The 22,697-nt window shown below is 53.4% G+C and overlaps 2 protein-coding genes across 3 annotated transcripts in view; one reads left to right on the plus strand and one right to left on the minus strand.

Annotated features, from left to right (window-relative positions):
• The first annotated feature begins 244 nt into the window (after positions 1-244).
• PIN1 (peptidylprolyl cis/trans isomerase, NIMA-interacting 1) lies at positions 245-11,519 on the plus strand. Its single transcript, XM_037127322.2, has 4 exons — positions 245-336; positions 2,293-2,505; positions 9,949-10,059; positions 10,925-11,519. The coding sequence occupies exons 1-4, from the start codon at positions 279-281 to the stop codon at positions 11,032-11,034; spliced, it is 492 nt and encodes a 163-aa protein (XP_036983217.2). The 5' UTR covers positions 245-278; the 3' UTR covers positions 11,035-11,519.
• Positions 11,520-14,949: 3,430 nt separating this feature from the next.
• The window catches only part of OLFM2 (olfactomedin 2), a 70,111-nt gene continuing 62,363 nt past the window's right edge, over positions 14,950-22,697 (minus strand). For both annotated transcript variants that reach the window (XM_037127327.2, XM_037127328.2), the window contains exons 2-6: positions 20,165-20,314; positions 18,408-18,554; positions 17,960-18,179; positions 17,532-17,638; positions 14,950-16,419 (exon numbers count right to left, since the gene is read on the minus strand). In XM_037127327.2, the coding sequence (XP_036983222.2) occupies positions 15,742-16,419; positions 17,532-17,638; positions 17,960-18,179; positions 18,408-18,554; positions 20,165-20,314 (1,302 nt within the window). In that variant the 3' untranslated portion in view covers positions 14,950-15,741. The remainder of the gene's footprint in view (positions 16,420-17,531; positions 17,639-17,959; positions 18,180-18,407; positions 18,555-20,164; positions 20,315-22,697) is intronic.

Consider the following 22,697-nt stretch of genomic DNA (forward strand, 5'->3'; position numbering starts at 1 on the left):
AGCTTGCCAGAGCTCCTTGAGAAGGTGGGAATGTAACCCTTCCTCGCCACTAAGGGGGCCAAAGAGAGGAGAAAGGCGTGGTTCAAGTTAAAAAGGGGGATACGCCTACTCTCGCTCCTGCCCAATAGAAAGCTATAAACCCAGTTAAGGTGCCCAATGACTGTCGTTACCAGGTTTCTGTTCCAGGAGCTACAAGCCAATAGGCGGCGGTAGCGGGCGGGCACTGGTGGTAGAGGCGGTGGGGCGGAGGCGGAGCAGGCGCTGCAGCAGGAGGGAAGATGGCGGATGAGGAGAAGCTGCCGCTGGGCTGGGAGAAGCGCATGAGCCGCAGCTCAGGTGCCGCGGGGGTCGGGGCTGGGGCGGGGCCGCGTGGGCCTGCTGAAGCAAGACTCGAGCTTGCCCCTCGGGCACGGTGCAGCCTCCCGATTCCCGTGGGGTCTTGGCTCCTCCGCGTCGTCTGGGGTAACGGCTCCGGCCCGTCCTGTGGAGGCTCGAGCCTCTGGACCTGGGAAGCCGGAGAAAACTGAGGCAGGGACGGGGTCAGGGGACCCAGCGCGCTGCGGCGCTGCTGGGGGCGGGGGGGGGGCGGTGATCCCCTGGCATCTCTCCGGGCTATGGCCCTGGCCCTGGCCCTGCGAATCTGGCTGACGTCTTTCGGCCTAATGCACCTGGTGTCGCTGGGGAACGTCTCTGCACCTCTTTGGGCCCGGGGGGGTGACCCCTGGGAGAAGATACCTCAAGCTCATGCTCAGGGCGTGGCTCCAAGGTGTTGCCAGGCCTCGGATGCACAACCTAACCCTGCCACCGCGCCTGCCACCTACACCTAATCCTGAGCCTATGGTTATATTCTGCCTGACGAGGGCTCCCATTCTTTGGTCCGGTTTAAGACTCATCTACAGTAATTATGTCGACAACAGGGCACTTTTATCAGCACCAATCATTATGCCAAACGTTTTAAGTTTCTTCTCTCTGAATGGCCAACTTTGGGAAGTCGGTTTCCATTTTGCAGGTGAAAAAACAGAGGCCATAAAAATGTAAGGAACTTGCTTAAAGTCATTCATCTGAGGGGGTGGGGGGCTTAGGGCTGGGTTAGAACCCAGTCAGTTGGACTCCAGAGCCCCATGCCCTTGTCACTGCAAGCTGGGGAGGAGCAGTCCCTGCATCTCACTCCATTGCCCACAGTAATCATAGTTGAAGTAATAACTCTGGCTTATTGAACGCCAGGCATTCTGGTGAGCATTTTTCGTACATCCTCATCCATGCTCCACATTAACTCCGGAAGTTTGATGGCCTTACCTCATAACTTCACCACCACTTTTCAGGGAGACAATCCATTGTTGAGGTTTTAGAGACCATCAGTGGCTCAGCTCTCGCTCACCTTACTCCATCCCTGCCTGTGGCTGTGACCTGTGGCATAAACCTGGTTCTCTGCTCAACTCTGGGCCCCCAGTCCTGCCATTTCTGCTTGGCCGGACCCTGACAATCCTCAGGGGTGGCACCCAGCCCTTTACAAATGCTGGCCACAAGTCTTCCATATAACCCAGGCTCTAGGGCCCTGGGATGACACCCCTTTTCTACTGGGTCCCTCCTGCTTCAAGTTGTGTGCGGTGTTCACTCCATGCTCCTCAGTCCCTGGGTAACATCTGGCCCCCAGTAGTGCGAGGCCCATTTTGTGCACTGTAGGGGAGAGAGCAAAGCTTTGGTCTGTGACATCTGGGTACAGTTCCTGCCTCTCGACATAATGTGCTTGGGGCACAGTACGTACTCAGAAAACATTACCTAGTTTTCTTGTCTATAAAATAGCAATAGTAATAGCTATCACACTCTTAATATGTGTGAGGAGCTATACTAAGCACTTTAGAAATATGAACTTATTTAGTTCTTACAACAACCCTACAGGCAGGTACTGTTGTTGTCTCCATTTTATAGGTGGGAAAACGGAGGCCTGGGAAAGGTAGGTCATGCAGTGAGTGAGGGACAGAGCCAGATTTGCGTAGGTGGTCTGGCTGCTGAGTGCATGCTTTGAACCACTTTGTCTCTCCCATCCTGGCTGCTTCTCTTGTTACCCTGGGTTATTCAGACTTATCAATGACTGAAGTTACCATGTCTTATTTGTTTGACTGGTGCCGATCTGCCCCCACCTAGAATGGTAGCTTCCTAAGGGCCTGTGGCACATGGTGAGCACACAGTGGATTTGCTGAATGATGGCAATTCATAGGCCAATTCCTTCTGACTTCAGGGTGGTGTCCTATAAGCAGGCCCAGCTGAGTTTCCCACCTCCTCTTCTTCCAGGCCGGGTGTACTACTTCAATCACATCACTAATGCCAGCCAGTGGGAACGGCCAAGTGGCAACAGCAGTGGCGGTGGCAAAAATGGACAGGGCGAACCCACCAGGGTCCGCTGCTCACACCTGCTGGTCAAGCACAGCCAGTCACGGCGGCCTTCGTCTTGGAGGCAAGAGAAGATCACTCGGACCAAGGAGGAGGCCCTGGAGCTGATCAATAGTGAGCAGGGCTGGACACACGGTCTGGGGGGAGGGGGGCTTCTCTCCCCCAGGAGGCCAGAGCAAACCTTGCAGAAATCACACCAGACCCTCCACCCCAGCTTGCTCAGCTGTCAGGTGTGGCATTGACCAACGTGGAAGTGCCTTTATATGACATGAGCCTGGCCCACACAGACACCTCTTTTTCTTTCCATCTGTAGGAGTGGGAGGACCCAGCCTTGGGGGCTGGCAGACCTGGGTCCAGGTAGTAGCTATGCCCCTATAAGCTCTATGACCACAGGGGACCCGAGTCACCTCCCTGAGACTCACTTTTCACCTCTATAAAACGGACATTGTCATATACCTGCCTCTGGGGCTTGTTGTGAAAACCCAGCGGGATAAGACAGTGCGTGGTGCACAGTGCACCCTCAGTCAGTGGGAACGGTTGTTGATGATATCATCAAGCAGGTTCTGCAGTGCATACAGGGCCCATACAAGAGGCCAGAAAGGTAGCAGCAGTACACGGCTGGCCAGCAGTTTGTAAGTTTATTCTGCCCAGGAAGAGGAGACTGTTCCTTGCTAGAGCAGTGGCTGGCAGAATTTTTCTTACAAGGCCCAATGGTAAATAGTTTAGATTTTGCTGGCTGTACAGTCTTTATAAGCTCTGTAGGCATTTTGTCTGTGATAGCAGCCACAAACAAAATGTAAACAAATGGGCGAGGCTGTAATGCCAGTAAAATTCTCTACAAAAATAGCAGGCTTTGGCCTGTGGGCTGTTGTTGGGAGAACCCTGATCTAGAGCTGTCCAGTGTGGCTGCTACTACCTACATGTGGCTATGTCCATTTAAATTAATTAAAATTAAGTAGTATGAAAGATTACTTCTTTTTTAAGATTTTATTTCTTTTTACAGAGGGGAAGGGAAGGAGAAAGAGGGAGAGAAACATCAGTGTGTGGTTGCCTCTCATACTAGGAACCTGGCCCACAACCCAGACATGTGCCCTGACTGGGAATCAAACAAATGACCCTTTGGTTCACAGGCTGGCACTCAGTCCACTGAGCCACACTAGCCAGGGCATAAGGATTGTTTCTTTAGTAGTGCTGGCTGCACTTAAAGTGTTCAGTAGCCACATGTGGCTAGTGGCTGCCATCTTGGACAGCATAGATATAAAATATTTACGTCCCTGCAAGACGTTCTGCTGGACAGTGCTGGTCTGCACCTCCATGCAATTTCATCATCCACTGAGCCTCTCCCACGAGAGACCCCAGACCTCTCCCTGGCCATTGCTACCCCACATAACTGGTCCCTCACCCATGTCCAGACAGCCTGAATTCCCATCTGACTGCCAGGTCCTGGCCATGTGACCTTAAGCAAATGACTTAACATCTCCAAGCCTCAATCTCTTACACCTCTAAAGTTAATATGATGTTAACAGGATTCACCCATAGGGAAGTCCTGGGGACTCCAACCTAATACAGTAAAGCATGAGTAATAGCACCTGGCAGCTAGTAAAATTACTAACGGCGATTATGCTTGTTATTAGCACAGGCCTGGCAAAGAGTACCCACTCAGTATTGGCTGTTGTTTAACCGTCATATCACGTGGTCCAGTACCTGGCCTGTAGGATATTTCTTACACTTGCACACACGCACCCATGTGGTGTCTGGCGTGATTAATGGCACCTGCAGCCTCATACCTCCTAGCATTGTAGAGAGGATCTGAATTCTTACACAGAATCTTTTTCTTTTTTGAGCAAGTACATCTTTGTTTTGTGATGCACATTAGGTTGAAACCCAGCTGACGCTGTTTTCTTTTAGCTTGTTGGCATCATTTTTTTTTAAAGATTTTATTTATTTATCTTTAGAGGGGAAGGGAAGGAGAGAGGAAGAGAAATATCAGTGTATGGTTGCCTCTCGTGTGTCCCCTGCTGGGAACTGGCCCGCAACCCAGGCATGTGCCCTGACTGGGAATCGAACTGCGGTTGTTTGGTTCAGAGGCCCGAGCTCATTCCACTGAGCCACACCAGCCAGGGCGGCATCATTTTGAAAAATAATTTTTTTGAGGGAGGGGCACAAAATCTTAAAGGCAGATTAAAAATCTTGCCTCCTGAGCTTTGTGAGGGCAGACACTGGATCTGTCTCCCCGCTGTATTTCCACTGCCCAACACAGCCTGGCCCATGTTAGCACTCACTATTACATGAACCAGGAGGAGGTGAGAAGGACTATTGGCAGAGGCAGTGACAAATAAAGGCCTGGGGCCAGGCTGTGCAGGGGACTGAAAAGGGACCAAGTCCTTCAGGGGCAGGTCCCAGCCAGGCAGAGGAGTGCCTAGAGTGAGGCAAATAATTGGGGTCTCTCGTGGTGATAGCAGAAAACACATGGCCAAGTGTAACCCAGAGAGGGGCCCTGCAGTGGTGTGGTTTCAGAGGCCGAAGGGCCAGGGAAGCTGGAGGGTCCAGAGCCCAGGCTGACAGGGACTGACTATCAGTGTTGGAGAAGAGGAAAAGCGGGGATGGGGGTTGTTTGCCCCAGGGGAAAAGGAGAAAGTAGGTGGGGAAAGCTCAGAGAGAATCTCGAGATGACGTCTTGGGTCCTCCAGCTCAAATGGTCCCCATTCCAAGGCTTCTGGAACACTTGAGATTGAGCAAGAGGTAACAGGCATTTGAGATTGAGTGGCAAGAGGCACCACTACTAGTAGAGGGGACTCGGGAAGAGGTGCAGTCTGGGGAGGGGCTCAGTCTGCGAAGCCAGAGGAAAAGAACTCGGGGAGGCAACTCGAAGAGGTCTTGGGTTCAGCAGATCAGCCAGACCAAAGGCAGAAACTCTTGGGACAGTCCTGGCAAGAGATGGCAGGAGGCTAAGGCAGGCAGGCACAGTGAGATCTCATCGTGTCTTGGAAGGAAAACGGGCTGTGGGGACTGCCTGGGAGCAGCAGTGAGGATGCCTCCGCCCATCTCTAGGATGGACAGGTGAGTGAGTGGTGGGGCCGACACTGTGGTGGGGGCCTGAGAGGCTGAAGTCAGCTTGGATCTTGGGGAGGGTTACCTGGGGTAAGGGGTGCTCCCAGTAAGCAGCAGGGCCCTAGGGCCTAACTTTAAGTGGATGAAGACTAGGGTTAGAGAAGATAGGGCATGCCTGCCTGTGATGGGGGGCCTGGTAGAAGCTGGGAGGAATTAGAGCTAGAGATGATGTGACTTGAACTTGGAGGTAGGTGGGAGGAGTGAAACAGATTCCAGAAAGATTTAGGAGGCAGAATCCAGAAGGGATGGGGTAAGGCTGGAACCAGTGTGGCCCGCCCTAGAGTCACGCAGAGATGGACGCTGGTGCCAGCTGTGTGGCCTTAAGCAAATGTCTTCATCGTCAGAGCCTCAGTTTCCTTTCTGTAAAACCGGGACAAGATGGCCATGAAAACCCACGGAGTGCTGAGTAGAGCAGTGGGCTCTGTCGGGCACTCACTTTCTACATGTTGGAGCCTTGACCTCAGTCATTTAGGCATGTGTGGTGGGGGGGCCAAGGTCAAGTAAGGCCTTTGTTCACAGGCAGCCCCTGCTGCTTCCCCAAGGCTGATGGAAAGAGCTCTGGGCAAGAATGCAGGAATCCAGTGGGTTCAGCATGCAGACCCTCTGATGACCTTGAGCACACTCAGGGAGACCTTGATCTCCCTCTTGGCCTCAGCGTCCCAAGACACTGAGATGGGGCTGGGCCAGGCCTCCTTCAGCCTTGTTAGGAGGGAACAGCAAGATGCAGGCTGTGGTGCCGTGTCAGCAAGCTTGGGGCATTTGGGCCTCCTGTTTTCTCCCCTGAAAGTGAATGTTCCCCTTGTCATGGCTTGTTCCAAGTGATCAGGAGATGAGGATTGGGGCAGCATGATCTGTAGCTGGCAACCTGGTCTGGAGTCCCATTGGTATCCATTTAGACCCAGTGCTCCCTCTTGCCCCAGGGAGTCAGGCTGCCTGCAGTGAGAACCAGCACATCCAAGTTTTCTGCTGATGCACCTTTTCTCAGCATCGGCTCCCCTGCAGCTGCTGGACCGTGGCCAGGGGCTATCAGAGATCCAAGAACTGGCTGCCTGGAGTTGCCGGTGTCCTTGTCTGAGGAGGCCAGGCCATAGAGGAGCCCTCCCCACCTGCTCTTTATCCCTTTGCCCCTATATTCCCAGGGCTTAGGGCTTCAGGGAGGCCCCAGTGTGAACAACAGTCCCTCCCCCCCCAGTACACCCACACCCAGGATGGAGGGTCGGTGCATGCCTTTGGTCAAGTCCCCCACCCTTGGTCAGTGACTCCTTCTGGCCTGCTGGGTTTATGGTCTCTCTGGGTCCTTCCTGCTGGATTTTGGATCTTCTGGGATGACAGGACTCAGCCTGTCACCTTTTTCCTGTCAAGGTTTCTTCCCTTGTTTGTCTCCAGACCTTTTTAAGGTCAGAGACTACCCCATTTGTTTGTCACTTCCCCTTAGGTAATTTTGCTGTGTTGGCTTGGGCTGCCATAACAGAATACCAGAGCCTGGAGGGCTTAGGCAACAGGGATTTATTTCTCACAGTTCCAGAGGCTGGAAATTCGAGATCAAGGCTCTGACTGTTTCTGGTTAGGGCTTTCTTCGGGCTCATTGACCGCTGCCTACTGATGTGTGACCACACCACCTTCGTGTGTGCCCCCGTGGGGGGAGAAAGCTAGAGCTTGTTGGTGTCTCTTATGAGAACACTAATTATTGGATCAAGGCCTTATCCTCATGACCTCATTTGACCTTAATTACCTTTGTAAAGGCCCATCTCTACATACAGTCACATTGAGAGGTTAGGGCTTCAACATGAACTAGGGGCACACAATTCGGTCTGTATTATGGGGACTGACAGCTGTTAAGGGCTTGCTCTGATCCAGGTCCTGCTCCAGCAGTAACTTCTTTACTCCTAACAGTAGCTCTCCAAGCTGCTAATTGCCCATTTTACAGGTCAGGTAAGTAAGGCTTCAAACAGAAAAGTCACCCACCAGGGTCACAGCTCAGGAGTAGCAAAGCTGGGATCTGAACACAGCAGTTAAGGTGCAGAGTCCACCCTCCTCAGCCTCCGGAATATGTTGTGATCTGCCGGCAGGAGGAGATGCTGTTCTGTTGTGCCTCCTGTTTGAGGGGCTCCTGGACTCCCCGAAGTTGGGGGAAGGTGCCTGCCCCAGACTGGGAGCTCCCTGAGAGGCCCCCATGGTCTGCTTAGCTCTCAGTGCCCTGGCTGGAGCTCTGTTTTGGTGACACTGACACAGTGAGGGGAGGCCAGGACATTGCTGGGGAAAAGCCAGGGGGCTCCGGTTTGTACTTCCTTTCTTGCTGCCTCTTTAGCATTTGGGCCTGAAGCTCACAGAAAAAGCATGAGATTTCAGCACTTCTGCCTACAGAGCCCAGTGGTGGAAGCTCTCTCCTTCCCATGGCCTGTTTCTGTCTCATTTATTCATTAATTCCTTCAACATTAGTGGACACCTGTTCTGTGTACAGCGCCGGCTACTGGGGACCCAGCAGTGAGCAAGGCCCACCCAGCCCCTGTCCTCCCAGTGTGAGGCAGGTCACAGATGCACAAACAGGGTGGTGTTCAGTTCACACCCAGGGAGGCACCTCACGCAGCCAGGTCTTAAGGAAGCCTCCTGGGTGAGACCAGAAGAGAGCAGACGAGCTTCAGGCGGGAAAAGATACCTAAGGGTGGTGTTATGGGCGCCAAGGTGGCAGGTCGACGGGTGAGAGAAGCAGGTCAGGTCAGGGGGGTGCGTGTGTAAGACTGAACTGCGGGGACGCAGATCTAAAGATTCCCTTACATCCTGTGGCCAAGAACAGACCCCTGTGACAGGGACATGGGGAACACAGGTGACAAGGATATTTGTGGGAGTACCAAGTAGATTAGATACCAGGACACTGCAGTGGCTGCTGTGATGTGCAGTGAATGGGTAATGGCAACGTAGTCATAGTCATGCCATTTTAACTGGGCCCTGGCAGGTGGGTGACAGTGACTTTGAGGTCAAACAGGAAACTGAGGCTAGTAGGCCTGGTGAGGTTTGCAGCCCAGCATCAGGCAAGTGACCCTGGTTGGGTGTCTGAGCCTCACAGTACCAGGCAGATGAATCCGCAGTGTTCCTGTGCAGCTCAGACAGGTACCAGACAGGTGTGTCACAGCCATGTTTTTATCAGACAGGAGCAGCAGTCAGAGCATCACAGGGGTGTACAGAAACCCTGGGAGGGTGACCCTCCTATCAGATGTGTGCTGGTGTCCCATTGCTGAGCCAGGTGTGCACGTGGCCCTGGGAGAGGGGTGTTCATGAAGGCCACAAGGCCCAGCTGGAGTGGAGGTCTGGGGCCAGATGTCGTGGGAGCCTGCCCTGTTGCTGCGCCTGCGGGCACAGGGAGGAGGCCTGCAGGGGCACTCATTCACGTGCCAGGGCAGCTGGCCAGAGCAGGACGGAGGCATTTCAGGGGGAGAGGGATGGGTTCTGGTGCCAAAGCCTCCTGCCTGGACTCAGAAGAGTAGGTTGTGGCTTCTTTCTACCTGCATACACAGGGTCCCCTGTGCCCTAAACCCAAAGGAGAGTCACAGTGATGCTCGTTGCTTCCCCCGGCACCCTCTACTGGGGCCCTTTTCCCTCCCCCCAGCCTCCCTCTCCATCCAGAGGAAATTGGTACCCAGTGGGGACAGTTTGGGCCACACAGCGAATATGGTGCTCTGCCAACACACCCTGTTAGGGCAGCTGGGAAAATAGCCTTGTCAGCTGCCTGTAGGGCCATAGTCCATGGGAATGACACGTGTCCTGTCACGGGGTCTCTTCACAATGCCCCAGTGGGCCACCCAGGCATTCCTCCAGCTTTTGACCAGGACAGCTAAGGCCCAGGGGCTGAGGACTCTGCTGGCTCCCCTGGGAAAGGTGGGCTCACACTCTGGCCTCCTGCCTTTCTAGAGGATTCTAGAAAAGTTCCCCACCACTGTCCTGGAGAGCCCCAGTCTTCAGCATCCCTTTTCCTCTGCCTGATTTCCTGCTGTCCTCCCCTGTGGGGCCTGGAGTTAGCTTTTCTCAGAGTATGTGTGGGAGGCGGGAGGGGACCATGCTAGCTTCATGTTATATTTGGGTGGAGTGATGGGGGGAATGGGAGTTAAGAGTGGGGTGTGAGACTCTCATGGCTGTTGAGGTTACTGCAGGGCCTCAGTGCACATGTATATGGAAGGCACCACTGCAGGGACACCTGGGACTCCAGGCATGACTACACAGGTGTGCAGGGAGAAGGCATTTGTGGATGTGTTAGCATGTGGGGGTGGCGAATATTCACCCATGAGTGTGCGCGCGCGTGTGTGTGTGTGTGTACACATGCGCACAGTAGAGCGAAGGTTGCACGGTTCCATCCTAAGTGATGTGCCACCGTCCACCTGGAGCCCTCTGCCCTGTCCGTGCTGCTGCTGACTTGGAGGTCTCCTGTGTGCCTCATGTCATGTGTGTCCACAGGCTACATCCAGAAGATCAAGTCGGGAGAAGAGGACTTTGAATCTCTGGCTTCACAGTTCAGTGACTGCAGCTCAGCCAAGGCCAGGGGAGACCTGGGTGCCTTCAGCAGAGGTGCGCAAATAATGGGCACCACCGGGCCTGTGGAGGATGGATGGCATGGTCCCTGCCGCACAGGCCTTCAGGGTCCACCAGGTGGCAGAACAGTCCCTCCCTCAGGCTTCAGAGGCTGCCTTGCTGGTGGGGGACAGGGGTGACTGTTGGAGCCTTCTCCCCATGTCATTTCATTCCGGGTTGGGGAGTCACTCTGTGTGTTTCTTTGCACATTTTTCCCCATCACAGACCCACCAAGCTGCCACTTGCCTCTCCCCCTGTTGGAGGTATAAGGCAGGGTTCTCTGAGAGCCCCCGGGTAGTCTCCCAGAATCCTCCGCCCAGCCCTTACTGGTGGGGAACCAGAGGTGAGAAGAGGATGGGTTGGTCAGATCAGCGGCCCTGAGTTTAGGCCTATATGTCTGGGACGGGAAGGGAAGAGCAGAGGGGACCAGATTTCCACCCCTTCTCTTTGTTCTCCTTTCCATCCCTAAGATACCTAGGGGGGGTGAGGGGTGTGGGGTAACCAACAAGGAGCTGCTACCCACCCCAGGAGGCAGGCGAGACATGAAGTGGCAGGGGCTGGGAACTCAGCCCAGGGAGACAAATTCATCACTAAAATGCATCTCTAAGCACCCAGCAGCGCCAGCAGCTCTGCCTGACATCCCTCATGCTGTCCTCAGGCTTCCCAGGGCCTCTTTAATGGCCCTGCCACCTCCAGCTGGGCTGCTCAGCACTGTAACAGGGCCATAAACCTAGTGACAGATGAGTGCAAGGCAGGGTGCAGGTGGGAGCCCCATCTGGCTGCCCTGCCTGGTCCTAGTTTCTGCCAGGTCTTGACCGCCCCCCCCCCCCCCCCTGCACATCATCCCTTAACGCTTCCCCAGGTCAGATGCAAAAGCCATTTGAAGATGCCTCCTTTGCACTCCGGACGGGGGAGATGAGCGGGCCCGTGTTCACAGATTCCGGCATCCACATCATCCTGCGCACGGAGTGAGGGAGCAGGTGTCCCAGGCCTGGCCTGTAGGGTGGGACGGGGCGGGGTGGCTGGGCCCGCAGACCCTGCTTACTGCCACCAGCCAAGCATGGGCGCCCCTCCCTGCTGATATCACACAGTATTTATTATTCCCAAAATGGCAAGGAGAGGGGCTCTGCACCATTTGGGGCTACCCCTGCCAGATTCCCTCCTCTTTAGGAACTGAGTTCTAACGGACAGCAGTATGGGGAGGCTCCCGGAGCTCCCAGACCCAGGGGGTGAGGGCGACCAGTCCCAAAGGGAAGGCCCTGTCTGCTGAGCTGTCCCTTGTACCCCCAGGTCCCGGACAGGGGTAGGAGGGCCTTACTTGGTTTCTGGCTATGCCATGTTCCTCTATTAAATTGCAAAAAGCAAATGCTCTGCCTGGGGCTCCAGCTGCCACTGCCCCGGGTCCACTGAGCAGCAGTGCAGCACCCTCCGCACCCTCCATTAAACCTGGAACCCCTGCTCTGCCGTCCTGTGTGTCATTTCCTTCCTGCTGAGGTGATTGGGGGCATAGGCCTCTCCTGCCACTTCTAGTGTCCAAGTGTCCAGCTGCACTTGCTCCCTCAGAAGCCTCACCACGTCCCAGACCTGAGGATGCCCTCCAGGAATTCATCCCAGCACCCAGACTCCAGGGAAGCAGGGTGCCACTCAGCGCCAGCCATCCTCAAGCCTGGGTGTGCTAGAATGCAAGGACCCTGCCTTGACCACACAGCTCTGGATTCAGCAGGTCAGGTGAAGCCGGCGATCTGTGGGGGATCCTTGGAGAGCCAGATCTGAGCCCCCCTGCTGTGGGTGCTTTCTGCAGGCCCCTCACCCCCCCACACATGGGCCACCCAGTTAGAAGAAAGGATGCCTCGCACCCTGATGCCTGCCTTCCATACCACAAGCTCTTCCGGCAGGTGGTGCCTGGGTCCTGCTGTCTTTGCAGATGCTGGGGAGGGCCTGTGCTGGAACACGGGGGGAGGGGCTGTCCTAGAGCAGAGGGGAAATCCTGTGGCAGATGGGAGGTGGGGCATGGTGGGCGTGGCCCGCCTGCTGTCCACCTTGCACTCAGTTGCCCTGTGCCAGCACCTCAGCTGGAGCTCCGAGTTCATTCTGGTGATTTATGGGTCTGTTAGGTGGTTGTGCCCACTCAGGCCACCCCTTCTTCATGGGAACCTGAGCAAATTAAAGCCTCGCTGGCTTGACCCCAAAGGAAGCCCCCAGGGCCAAATCTGCAATATAATGGCCTGAGTCTCAAACAGTCACCTGGGTGGACTCCAATCTGGCAGGTTTCTGGAGCAGTCACTGCCTGCTGCCTGCTGGAGCATTTGTCATTAGGAAGGTTTAATGACTTTCAGCTCTGGCAGCCAAGGCAACCCGCTCGGAGGCTGCACCTCCTGGCAGAATCTTCCACTGCCTGTGGGGACCATGGGGCAGGCAATGAGCAGCCCCACTGTTTGCACCAACAGCTCTGTGGGGTTGGGGGAGCAGTGGCACCCCTCCTGGCCCAATAGTGCCTCTGGGAAGGATCAGAAATGGTACTGGGTGGGGTGGAGGGTGCTGGGCAGCAGTTTGTGGAGTTCTGCTTCAAGGTGGAGGGGCTGCCTGTGCCTCACTTTCAACACCAAAGACAGAGGTGTCCCCAGGCTCCCAGATGGCTAAGAGGCTGCCAGAGAAAAGGGTGTGTATTTTCCTGTTCTGGCTGGCGGGGAAATGGTCTTTGTGGTATCCCTGTCACTTTGGGCATCCGTGTGTCTCTGTCTTTCTCACTTTCGCTCACTCTCACTCGTGTGCATGCGGCCATGTAACTGGTTGTGTCCAGTGCAACCATGGGAGTGTCCAACCCCCACCTGGGTTTGATTCCCTGCCTCTGTGGACCCCCACCCCTTCCTTTGTCTAGCTGTGCGACAGCCAAAACACAAACAAAACATCGCTCTGAGATAAACATGCCCCCAGAGCCCACTCAATGTCGGGGCTGATTCATGGTTCAGTAGCTGTGCCTTTCCTCACCTCCACATTCCCCCACCCCCTACTCCCTGGAAGCGGGCCATAAATCCCAGGCCTTCAGGATGGCAGCAACAGTGTAGTCTTCCCTCCCAGCCAGACTCCGCCCCCTCTTCCCTAGGCACCAGCCCAGGTTTCTTGTGCCTAGGCTAGGGAAGAGGGCCAGGGAAGGCCCTCTGCGCAGGGCAGGGCCAGTTCAGGTCCCTTCAACTCCAGGTAGCCCAGTACCACCACCGGATGGGCTGCAGTTATTTCCGAACGTGACCAGGTGCACATGCAGCTGGGATGTTGGAGCTCACGGAGGGTGGCCTAAATAAAACACGCTGGCGGGTGATCCTGGCCCACTGAGGGGGCGGGGAAGTATTCCTGCCTTTGCGTGGTTGGGTGTACAGTCAAACAGTGCAGGTGATGGGGCATCGGCCCTCACAGGGTCAAAAACACACATGTAACTCAAGATTTCCCCAAAACTACTTATAGCCTACTGTTAACCAGAAGCCTTATGGATAATACAGTCAATTAACACTTTGTATGTTACACATATTACATACTGAATTCTTACAGTAAGCTAGAGAGAAAAAATGTTATGTTAAAAATCATAAGGAAAACACATTTACTATATTGAAAAAGAATCAGCACATAAGTGGGTGTGTACAGCTCAAACCCATGTTGTTCAAGGGTCGGCTGTGTTTCCAGAAAGGACATCCAGTGTGAGGAGCCAGCACTAGGTCTGCCTTGGGGGGGGCATGGTTATGATGCCAAGTGCCTGTGGCATCCATTTGCGGATTGGCGTGCAGGTGTGACACACCCACACCCTTGTGTGAGTCTCCAAGTCTGTGTGTGTTTTAGACAAAGATTGTTGAACTCCGCAGCTCTACTTGGGGGAAATTCGCCATCAGAGAACAATGCCCTACCTTCTCCCCCCCTCAGCTTGGAGATTTGCCTCCAAAAAATAGAGGGCTAGTGTGCAAATGTTTTAAGTGTCCCAGCGCTGTGCCTTTCTTTTTAAAAAGGTACAGAGCAAAGTGCCTCTCAACATGTTTACCCAGGAATCGATTCTTTTTCTATGTCAACTTGTTAATTTAAATAGAAATTAATTGCTTTTCTTGAAGATTTCTTTGAAAATTGGTTTTAAGTGAGAGCATTAGGCAGTCACATATTATTCATTGGTTTCCTTCACAAGGCAGCCCCCATGTTCCCGGAGATGATTTAATCAGGGAGATCACTAATCAGAGCTGGGGTGGGGGGGTCCTTCCAGAGGAGCAGGTTTCACAGCCTCTGTGGCCTCCGTGGGGTGGAGTCTGGGCCAGTGGGGCTCTGCACAATGTTTCTGCTCAGGGTTCAGTGGGACCCATATGTTGTGGTGGACAGTACCACCCTTGTTCCCAACCAGCGGCCCCAGAGGTCACTCTCCCCACTGTCCTTGCACTGTCTCACCCAGACTACTAGCAGTCTGGCTAAAAAATGTCTTGATCTGCTCGCCCTTCTGTGACCCACTCAGCCACCACCCCCTTAGTCTTATCACCAAAGGCTACTGAGGATTTGGCCTCAGCTTGTTTCAGTCTCTACCCGAAGCCATCCTTCCCACACCCCTTCCTGTCTCTGATACTTCCTAGCTTTGCTGTCCTTCCCCTTCAAAAGCTGGGGTCCCTATGGCGGGCCCAGGCCTGACCAAGCCCCTTCCAGGTAAATGGGACCCGGGTGTGGGTGTGTTCAACGGATGGCACACTGCACCTGCAGGCTTGTTGCTAGCTTTTTATTATTGATGCAGAACAGGTGTGACTCAAAATGATTTTAAAATTACAAAGCAAAAAGAGAAGAAAAAGAAAAAATTCAACTGTGTCCTCCCAACTCATACCCAAATTCTTAAAAGCGGCCAAATTGTTTTAAAAAATTTAAAAAAAAAAACATTTAAAAAGTTGCCAGAGGGCTCTGAAGTGCACCAGAGTGAGCAACGAGTGAAAAAATGAACAACAAAGAATACTCATTTAAGGCCTGTCTTCATTGTTGTGATAGAATTCTCGAGTGTTTGGATCAAACTGCTTTTAAACAAATTGTTCTTGATTGAAACAACTTAGCCTATTTCCCCAAAGGGCTCGCCCTGGCTGCCCCACAGGCTGGGCTTGCCTGCCCTGGTTCACGAAGCTTGCCCTGTCGGACCAGGGTCCAACAGGGATGGGTCTCCGGGCTTGGGCTTACCCTCCAGGTCTCCTCTGCCCCCTCCGGACACACAGAGCAACAGAAGCATCAAATGTCAAAGGTCCCGTTTATTCCGGCAACCCAGGAAAAAAAGGTGTAAATGGAAAAAAAAAACAGATCCATGCACTCAACTCCTTGGAGGGCAAGAGGGAGGGTTTGGAGAGAGGGAGAAGGGAATGGGAGGGAAGCAAAGAGGGAGAGGAGGGAGGGATGAGGAAGAGACACGCAGGGCCGGGAATGATCTGGAGAGTCAGATCAATAAAAACAAAGAGACAGTGACATCAATAAAAAGGCAGAATGACAACTGGAGTATCAAAATCAGATCAATAAAGGAGAAGAGACAACACTGAGAAAATGCACCAGGAGAAATACAGAGGCAGGGAAGGAAAGCTGGGCCAAAGGCAGGGACAGAGAAAAGGGGACAGGGGAGGAGGTGGGGCACAACAGACAGACTAACTTGAAGGGACACAGGCAGAGTAGAAAGGGACCCTTGGAGGCCGCCTAGGGCTCCCCAGCAGTGCTGATGACATGGAAGAGGGTGACATTGTAGAGCACCTGGTGGCCATTGTTCCAGGTGTAGAGGGCCCGCTCCCGGGGGTTGTAATCCAGCATGGAGATGTGGGAGTACTGGTTGTGGAAGGGCACGTCCGTGTACTCGTAGCTGGACGTGTTGGTGAAGTAAGCAAAATAGACCTTGGCTCCGGCCAGGTGGGAGTTGGTCACGTAGAGCACGCCACAGATCATGAAGGCCTCCCCAGCGCTGCGCTTGGGGTAGCCGGTGTCCCAGGACCGCATGACCTCCAGGGTGTGCGGGTCCAGACGGCTGACCACGATGTTGCCTGCATTCTGGTTGGTGGTGTACACGGCCCAGAGCCCGCTCTCATCCACCATGAAGTCCATGTCGGAGAAGCCGCCCCAAGAGTAGGGGAAGGTATTATTGTAACCAGCTCCTGGAAGGCTCCTCTGCACCAGCACAGAGCGGGAGCGGAAGTGGTATTTGACCACCACGTTGCTCTGGTACTTGTTGTAGAACAGGGAGCCATTGTACACCACGTGGCCTGTGCCTGCCCACGGCTGGGGCAACAGATGCTGGATAAAGTTCTGGCCTTTGATGAAGTCTCCCAGAGTGCGGAACTCCAGGACGCGCCGGCCCTTGTAGTAACCATCCATGTACCAGACCTACGAGAGAGCCACTGGTCACTGGGGGGCTACTGCCAGTGACCCAAAGTCTCCAGCAACCACTCAGGAATAGACCATGGCCATTAGGGCCAATGGTCACTAGTCAGTAGTCAGTGATGGGATGACCAGTGACCATTCATAACCTGTGATAGTCCCAGTGACTAGGACTGTTTGATCAGGGAGTGCCACTAAAACACACTAAATGGGTGGTGCTTGGTCCCCAAGGATCGGAGAATTGCAGTGTCTGGGGTCTCACTGGACCCAGGAATTCACTGGCCATTGGCTATTGGACAGCCATTCAATGATGAGAGGTCACTTGAATTCATTGCCCATGGTAGCCCCTGTGACCACGAGATGACCAAGCCTGCAATCAGCATCTTCTTCACTCATCAGCCTGTTTATTAGCATGTTCACTAGCCCTAGTGCCCTTAGTAGAGCTGGTTATTGGGCTATGCATCTTAAAAGCTTTAATGCTGACATCATCATGTCCCTTTTGAAGATGAGGAAATTGAGTATCCAAGACATTAAGGAAGCTTAGACAACTAAGAATTGGTGAAACTGATACGCAAATCCAAGTCTGATTCCCAAACCCAAGCTCTTAGCCACCCGGTTGAATCACCATAATCCCTGGGAGGCCAATGCACATGGCAAGGATATCAGTCACTAGTGTAGTCACCAGGCAGTTCATGGATGGATGGTTCCTGTGGGTCAGAGGTGATGGGCAGTTGTGAATATGGAGGCCACTGGAAGTCAGTGAATGGTGCTGGATGCAGGAAGTAGGGGTGGTCCCTAGCCCTATGAAGGCACTGATTATTACTAGGTAGTTACGTAAAGGTCAGTGCTCATTGGAAGCTGGTCAGTAGTACTAGTAAACATTAGTCTCTATAGATTCATCAGAGGTCAACAGACTTGGGGATTCATAGGGCTGGAGGGCCCTGAATCGCTTGGTAGTCACTAGACACGCACGCACGGGGAAGTCCAAGGGCACTGGAGATCCCAAGATACTTCGGACTACAAGAGAATCATTAGTGTGAAGTCATCAGGCACCTACAGACAGCCACAGGCTATGTCCCTCCCAGGCTCTGACCCCTGGAATGGGCACAGTCACTCACCCGGCTATCCGCACTGGGGGCCATCGTGTCGGTCATCCAGGAGCCAAAGCGGGACCCCATGGCTCGAATGGTGATGGGGTTACTGACCCCGGTCAGCTTCCCACAGCCTGGGAGGCAGGAACAGGGGGAATAAGGGAGTGGGGGTGGAAAGAGCCCAAGGGAGGCCGGGCAATGATGAAGTGGGGTTGGGAAGAGTGGGGGCCAGGGGTGAGAGTGGATCCAGGGATCAGGTTCTAAGATGGAATTAAGTTGGGAGTGAGGGGTAAAAGTCAAGGGTCAGGGCCATTTCCAGCTTTGGGGTCTATATTTGGCCTTGGGAAGGGAGGTTAAGGTTCAAAGTTTAGAAGTTGGAGATCAAAACTGTCTAGCTTCTGCATATTGGGGTTGGGCAAGGAGGTCAGGGGTCAAGGTCAAGGATCAAGGCATACCCAATTTCTGGGCACAGGCGTGGAGCCGGGCCTCCAGAGCCATCACCCGCTGCTGTAGGTCCTCATACCCGTAGGCACCCATCTCTTCCTGGATGGCTGCAAGGCTGCCGGACAGATTCCTCACCTCTTCCCGCAGGCGCACGATAGTCCGCGTGTCTGCCTTATACTGCTCCAGGACTGAGCTCAGGGGCAACAGCTCCGTCATCCTGTCCTTCAGTTCCTGCCCACCAAGACGGAACTGTTGCTGATCCCTACTCCTGACCTTTGACCCAGACATGATCCAAACATGTGACCCATAACCTCACCCCTTATGTTTGACATTTTGCCCATACTGGACCCTAGACCCCAGCCAACCCTCAGTCTTCCCAGATGTGATCCCATTCTCAGAAAAATGGGCATCATTCCCAATTCTTCCTTTGACCCCTGTCCTGAACCCAGAAGGACCCACCTGGAAGCTCTTGGCCGAGAGGGACCCATCAGCTGCCCGGAGGCGTGCATCCAGGCTCCGCATGAGGGTCTCCATGCTGCGCACATACTGGAGGTCACGGTACGTCCGCAACTCAAGAACCTCCATGGACTGGGAGACATTCTGGACCTAGGAACTGGGAGGGTTAGAGAAAGCCAGACTCCTGCCCCCACCCCATCCCTGCAGATGCCACAGACAAGACCTGGCAAACACCCAACCATCCTTTTCTTCCCCTGATCTTACAAGCAGTCTCCCAAAGGCATGCCCATCCCATCCATCGGCTCTTCCTGGAATGGCCACCATCACCTTTCACCACCCTCCTCTCCTCCCTGGCCTCGTGCTCCCACCCTAGCCCCCAACAGTCAGATCTCCACACAGCAGCCAGAGGGAGATTTGCCAAAGGAAGACTGGATCACCTCCTTGCCCTGAAGACCCTGTGGGCTGGTTCTGCCCCCCACCTTGCCTGTCTCCTCTCCTCGTTCATCCACTCCAACCACCAGACCCCCTTCACTCTCACAGATTCTAAGTTCCTTCGCTCCTCAGGGTCTTGGCACTCACGATCCCTCTGCCTGGAGCACTGTTACCATCATCTTCCCACAGCCTCTCCTTCTCATTCTTCAGGTCTCGACTCCAGCACCACCCCCTCAGAGTGACTTTCTCTGACCACGTTAGCTGGTTATTATCTTCCCAGCTGTGACTTTTATCTGGAACGTTCCTATTCATCTGCCTCCTTCAAGGGCCTAATTCCTAGTGCCCAGCATTGGTCCCAAGCAGATGCTTAATAAATACTTTTTGGCTAAATGAGTAAACTGAAATTCCCTAGACCTGTCCTCTCTTAACCCAAACTGGGCAAAGTGAGCTGCACAAGGCCGAGGTGAGCCCCACTGGCTAAGGTGAACTCAAAGGCAGCACTGGATGCTTGGTGAAATACACAGGCTTTCCACATGACACTTGGAAGCTCTCAAAACCCCAGCAGCCTGCTACCCACCCTAGTCACCACAGAACATTCCACAGCCATTGTCAACAATCAGGGGACGGTACATGGGCCTCCCAGATTGCTGAGGAAAGCAGCTCTGGTGTTGAGGTTAGGGCAGGACCCTACAGAGTGAACGGGTGGGAGCCTCTCGCACTGAAAAGGGTCTCTCCTGTCCTCTGCCAAGCCTCAGCTTCCCCCTTTATAGGGTGATGCTGGGGGACAGCCAGTGCCTTTCAAAACCAACATTAGAATTGTCTAATGGGCAGTCAGCTGGGCAGCAGCAAGGGACAGCAATCAGTCTATAAAGGGCAGTAAGACTATAAAGGGATGTATTGAATGGGGATCATTTTCTACTGACCACAATCAGAGGGGGAGGAATTTTTATACAAGCCTCTTGGGATAGAGGGTGAGACCCCCTCCCCAAGGGACACCAAGCACCTTTTCAGCAGGTGAGTCTGGCGAACCACAGGGCTGAGTGGGGTGTGCACAGTGGGCAGGCCAGAGCACACACACGCAGGAGGCACAGATGCTGCCATGGGGGCCTCTTTCCTCCTGGTCCCCACACAGCCCTCAGCTCCTCCTCCAAAGAATCACGGAGCAGATGTTAACTAAAATATCCACCTGGATGGGAGGCATGTTATCTGCCAGCTCTGAATAACCTACATGGCTAGATGTGGCTCTGGCTGACCTGAACGGGGCCAGGGGGCAAGTTGGGGACCGAGACAGTTCTCTGGCTTCCGCAAGGAACCTGGAAGGCTCTCACCTTCTCCATCAGTTGCCGCAGCTCACGACTCCTGCCATCTCGGGAGCAGGTGCTCTGGGCAGGGATCACCGCAGTGCAGATGCATTTCCCATCGGGGGCCTGGGCCGAAGTATACAGTTGCCAACCTTCCTCTGGGCTTTGAAAGAGGGTCTGTGGGAAGGTCAGGGATTAGAAAGCAGGAACCTAATGGAGGAGACAGGGGTCCCAGAGAAAAAACAGATGCCCTTTGCTGGACCCCTGGAATGTGCCGGACCAGGTGCTGAGTGCCCGATGCATGGAACCCCACTTTGCAGATGGCAAGACTGAGGGGTTAAAGAACATGGCAAGGACTTGTGGGATTTGAGCCCTTCCACAAGACAGGAATTTATTCTCTCACACATGTTGCCTCCATACACACAACATTGCCTCCATAACAACCATTAGAAATTGGCCTTTTAAAAAAATTGTTGTTCTATTACAGTTGTCCCAGCTTTTCCCCTTTTGCCCTCCTCCACCTATTCCACCCCCGCTCTCACAGTCAGTCCCCACACTGTTGTCCATGTCCATGGGTCATTCGTTCATGCTCTTTGGCTAATCCCTTCCCCTTCTTCCCACCATTATCCACCCCCGCTCCTTCGCTCTGGCCACTGTCAGTCTGTTCCATGTTTCTTGCCTCTGGTACTATTTTGCTCATTAATTTATTTTGTTCATTAGATTCTTCTTATAAGTGAGATCATATGATATTTGTATTTCACAGATGGCTTATTTCACTTAGCAATATAGGCTCCAGTTCCAACCATGCTGCAGCAAAAAGTAGGAGTTCCTTCTTTCTTTCTGCTGCACAGTATTCCATCATGTAAATGTACCACAGTTTTTTTATCTTCTCATCTACTGATGGGCACTCAGGCTGTTTCTAGAAAAAGAACGAAGCCTGCTTGTACTGACACCAAACCTAGACCGCTCTTTCTTGCTTCCCCAGTCCAGGGCAACACAGAAACCCTGGGCACACCCTGTTGTCCCCACCAGACCTCTGCCCCTGCTCCTGAGAAGCCCAGGCAAGGCAATGGCCAAACGGCGACGACTCTCTCAGAGAACTCCAGGCCCTTGAACAGAGCCATCACCTTCAGACCCCTCCTGATGAAACTTCCAGCTAGTTTACATCCCTCGGACAGCTCTGGGATCAATCACAGCTGTGTTTCCCAAGCCGTAGTCCTGGGAACCCTGGCGATCTCACCGGGCGCGCTGAGAAGGGGTCCTCTGCGGTCAGGGGAGTTTGTACGCTGTTCAAAACACACCCACTGCCAAAACTTGGACACTGCTCTCAGCAATATTTTTCTGATTTATCACCCCAGGCAAGGAAAACAGAAAAATAAATAAATAGGACTATATCAAACTAAAAAGGTTTTACACAGCAAAGGATACCATCAACAAAAGAAAAAGACTACCTACCGAACGGGAAAAGATATTTGACAACGACATGTTCAATACACCAAAAAAGGTGCACGTACACTCAGGGGCTCTCAGGAGGCAACCAATCAACATTTCTCTCTCATGTCTGTTTCTCTCTCTCTCTCCCCACACCCCACCCTCTTCTCTTTCTAAAATCAATAAGTATGTCCATGGGTGACAAAATTTATAAAGAACTCACACAACTCAAAACAAACAAAAAAAAAACCTATTAAAAAATGAGCAGTCCTCCATGACCAGTGTGGCTCAGTGTGTTGGGCGTCGTCCCATAAAGGGAGAGGCAGCTGGTTTGATTCCTAGTCAGGGCACTTGCCTGGGTCACGGGTTCAGAAGAGCCCCGGTGGGGCACATATGAGAGGCAACCAATTGATGTTTCTCTCTTTCATCGAGGCTCCTCTTCCCCTCTTTCTCCCTCCCTTCTCCTCTCTCTAAAAATATTTTTTAAATAATGAGCAGCCCTGGTAAGGTGGCTCAGTTGCTTGGAGCACCATCCTATACACCAAAACAGGTGCACATACACTCAGGGGCTCTCAGGAGGCAACCAATCAGCATTTCTCTCTCACGTCTGTTTTTTCTCTCTCTCTCCCCACACCCCACCTTCTTCTCTTTCTAAAATCAATAAATAGACTTCCGCCAAGATGGAGGCATAGGTGGATATGCCGTGCCTTCTCACACAACCAAGTTTAGAGACAACTAAATATTAGCAACAGAAAACACAGCCAGAACACAGAAAATTGAACTTTTCAGAAGTCTGTTAACAACAAATTCTTCAACCTGACCGGTAAGGAGTGAAACCAGCAGCTGGTGGAGCGGGGTTGCACAGGAAAACTCGGTCAGACGGACTCAGGCGCACGGAATCCAGGCGTAGGGTTGGACCTAGTGAGCGACCGAGGGAGCGACCAAGCGAGTGACCGCGGGGGAAACAGCGAGGGAGCAGTGCCACGGGGTTGACTGTGGTCACGCATTTGTACGTGAATAGACAAGTGAGGGAGTGGGCAATTGGACTGGGACCCAGCGGGTCCCCACAGCAAGCGGCAGGGAGGGCGCCGCCATTTCCCTGCTCTGACCCCACCTCCACATATAGCGT

Source organism: Artibeus jamaicensis, unplaced genomic scaffold (genome assembly GCF_021234435.1).
Source record: "Artibeus jamaicensis isolate MK-2021 breed Jamaican fruit bat unplaced genomic scaffold, CSHL_Jam_final scaffold_537, whole genome shotgun sequence".
NCBI classification, from domain to species: domain Eukaryota; kingdom Metazoa; phylum Chordata; class Mammalia; order Chiroptera; family Phyllostomidae; genus Artibeus; species Artibeus jamaicensis.

What these genes read in the sequence shown, in the direction of transcription:
- PIN1 (XM_037127322.2), top strand. Translation starts at nt 279, where the DNA reads ATGGCGGATGAGGAGAAGCTGCCGCTGGGCTGGGAGAAGCGCATGAGC. An exon ending in GCGCATGAGCCGCAGCTCAG is followed by an intron (nt 337 to 2,292) that starts GTGCCGCGGGGG and finishes CTCTTCTTCCAG; the next exon opens with GCCGGGTGTACTACTTCAAT. An exon ending in CCTGGGTGCCTTCAGCAGAG is followed by an intron (nt 10,060 to 10,924) that starts GTGCGCAAATAA and finishes ACGCTTCCCCAG; the next exon opens with GTCAGATGCAAAAGCCATTT.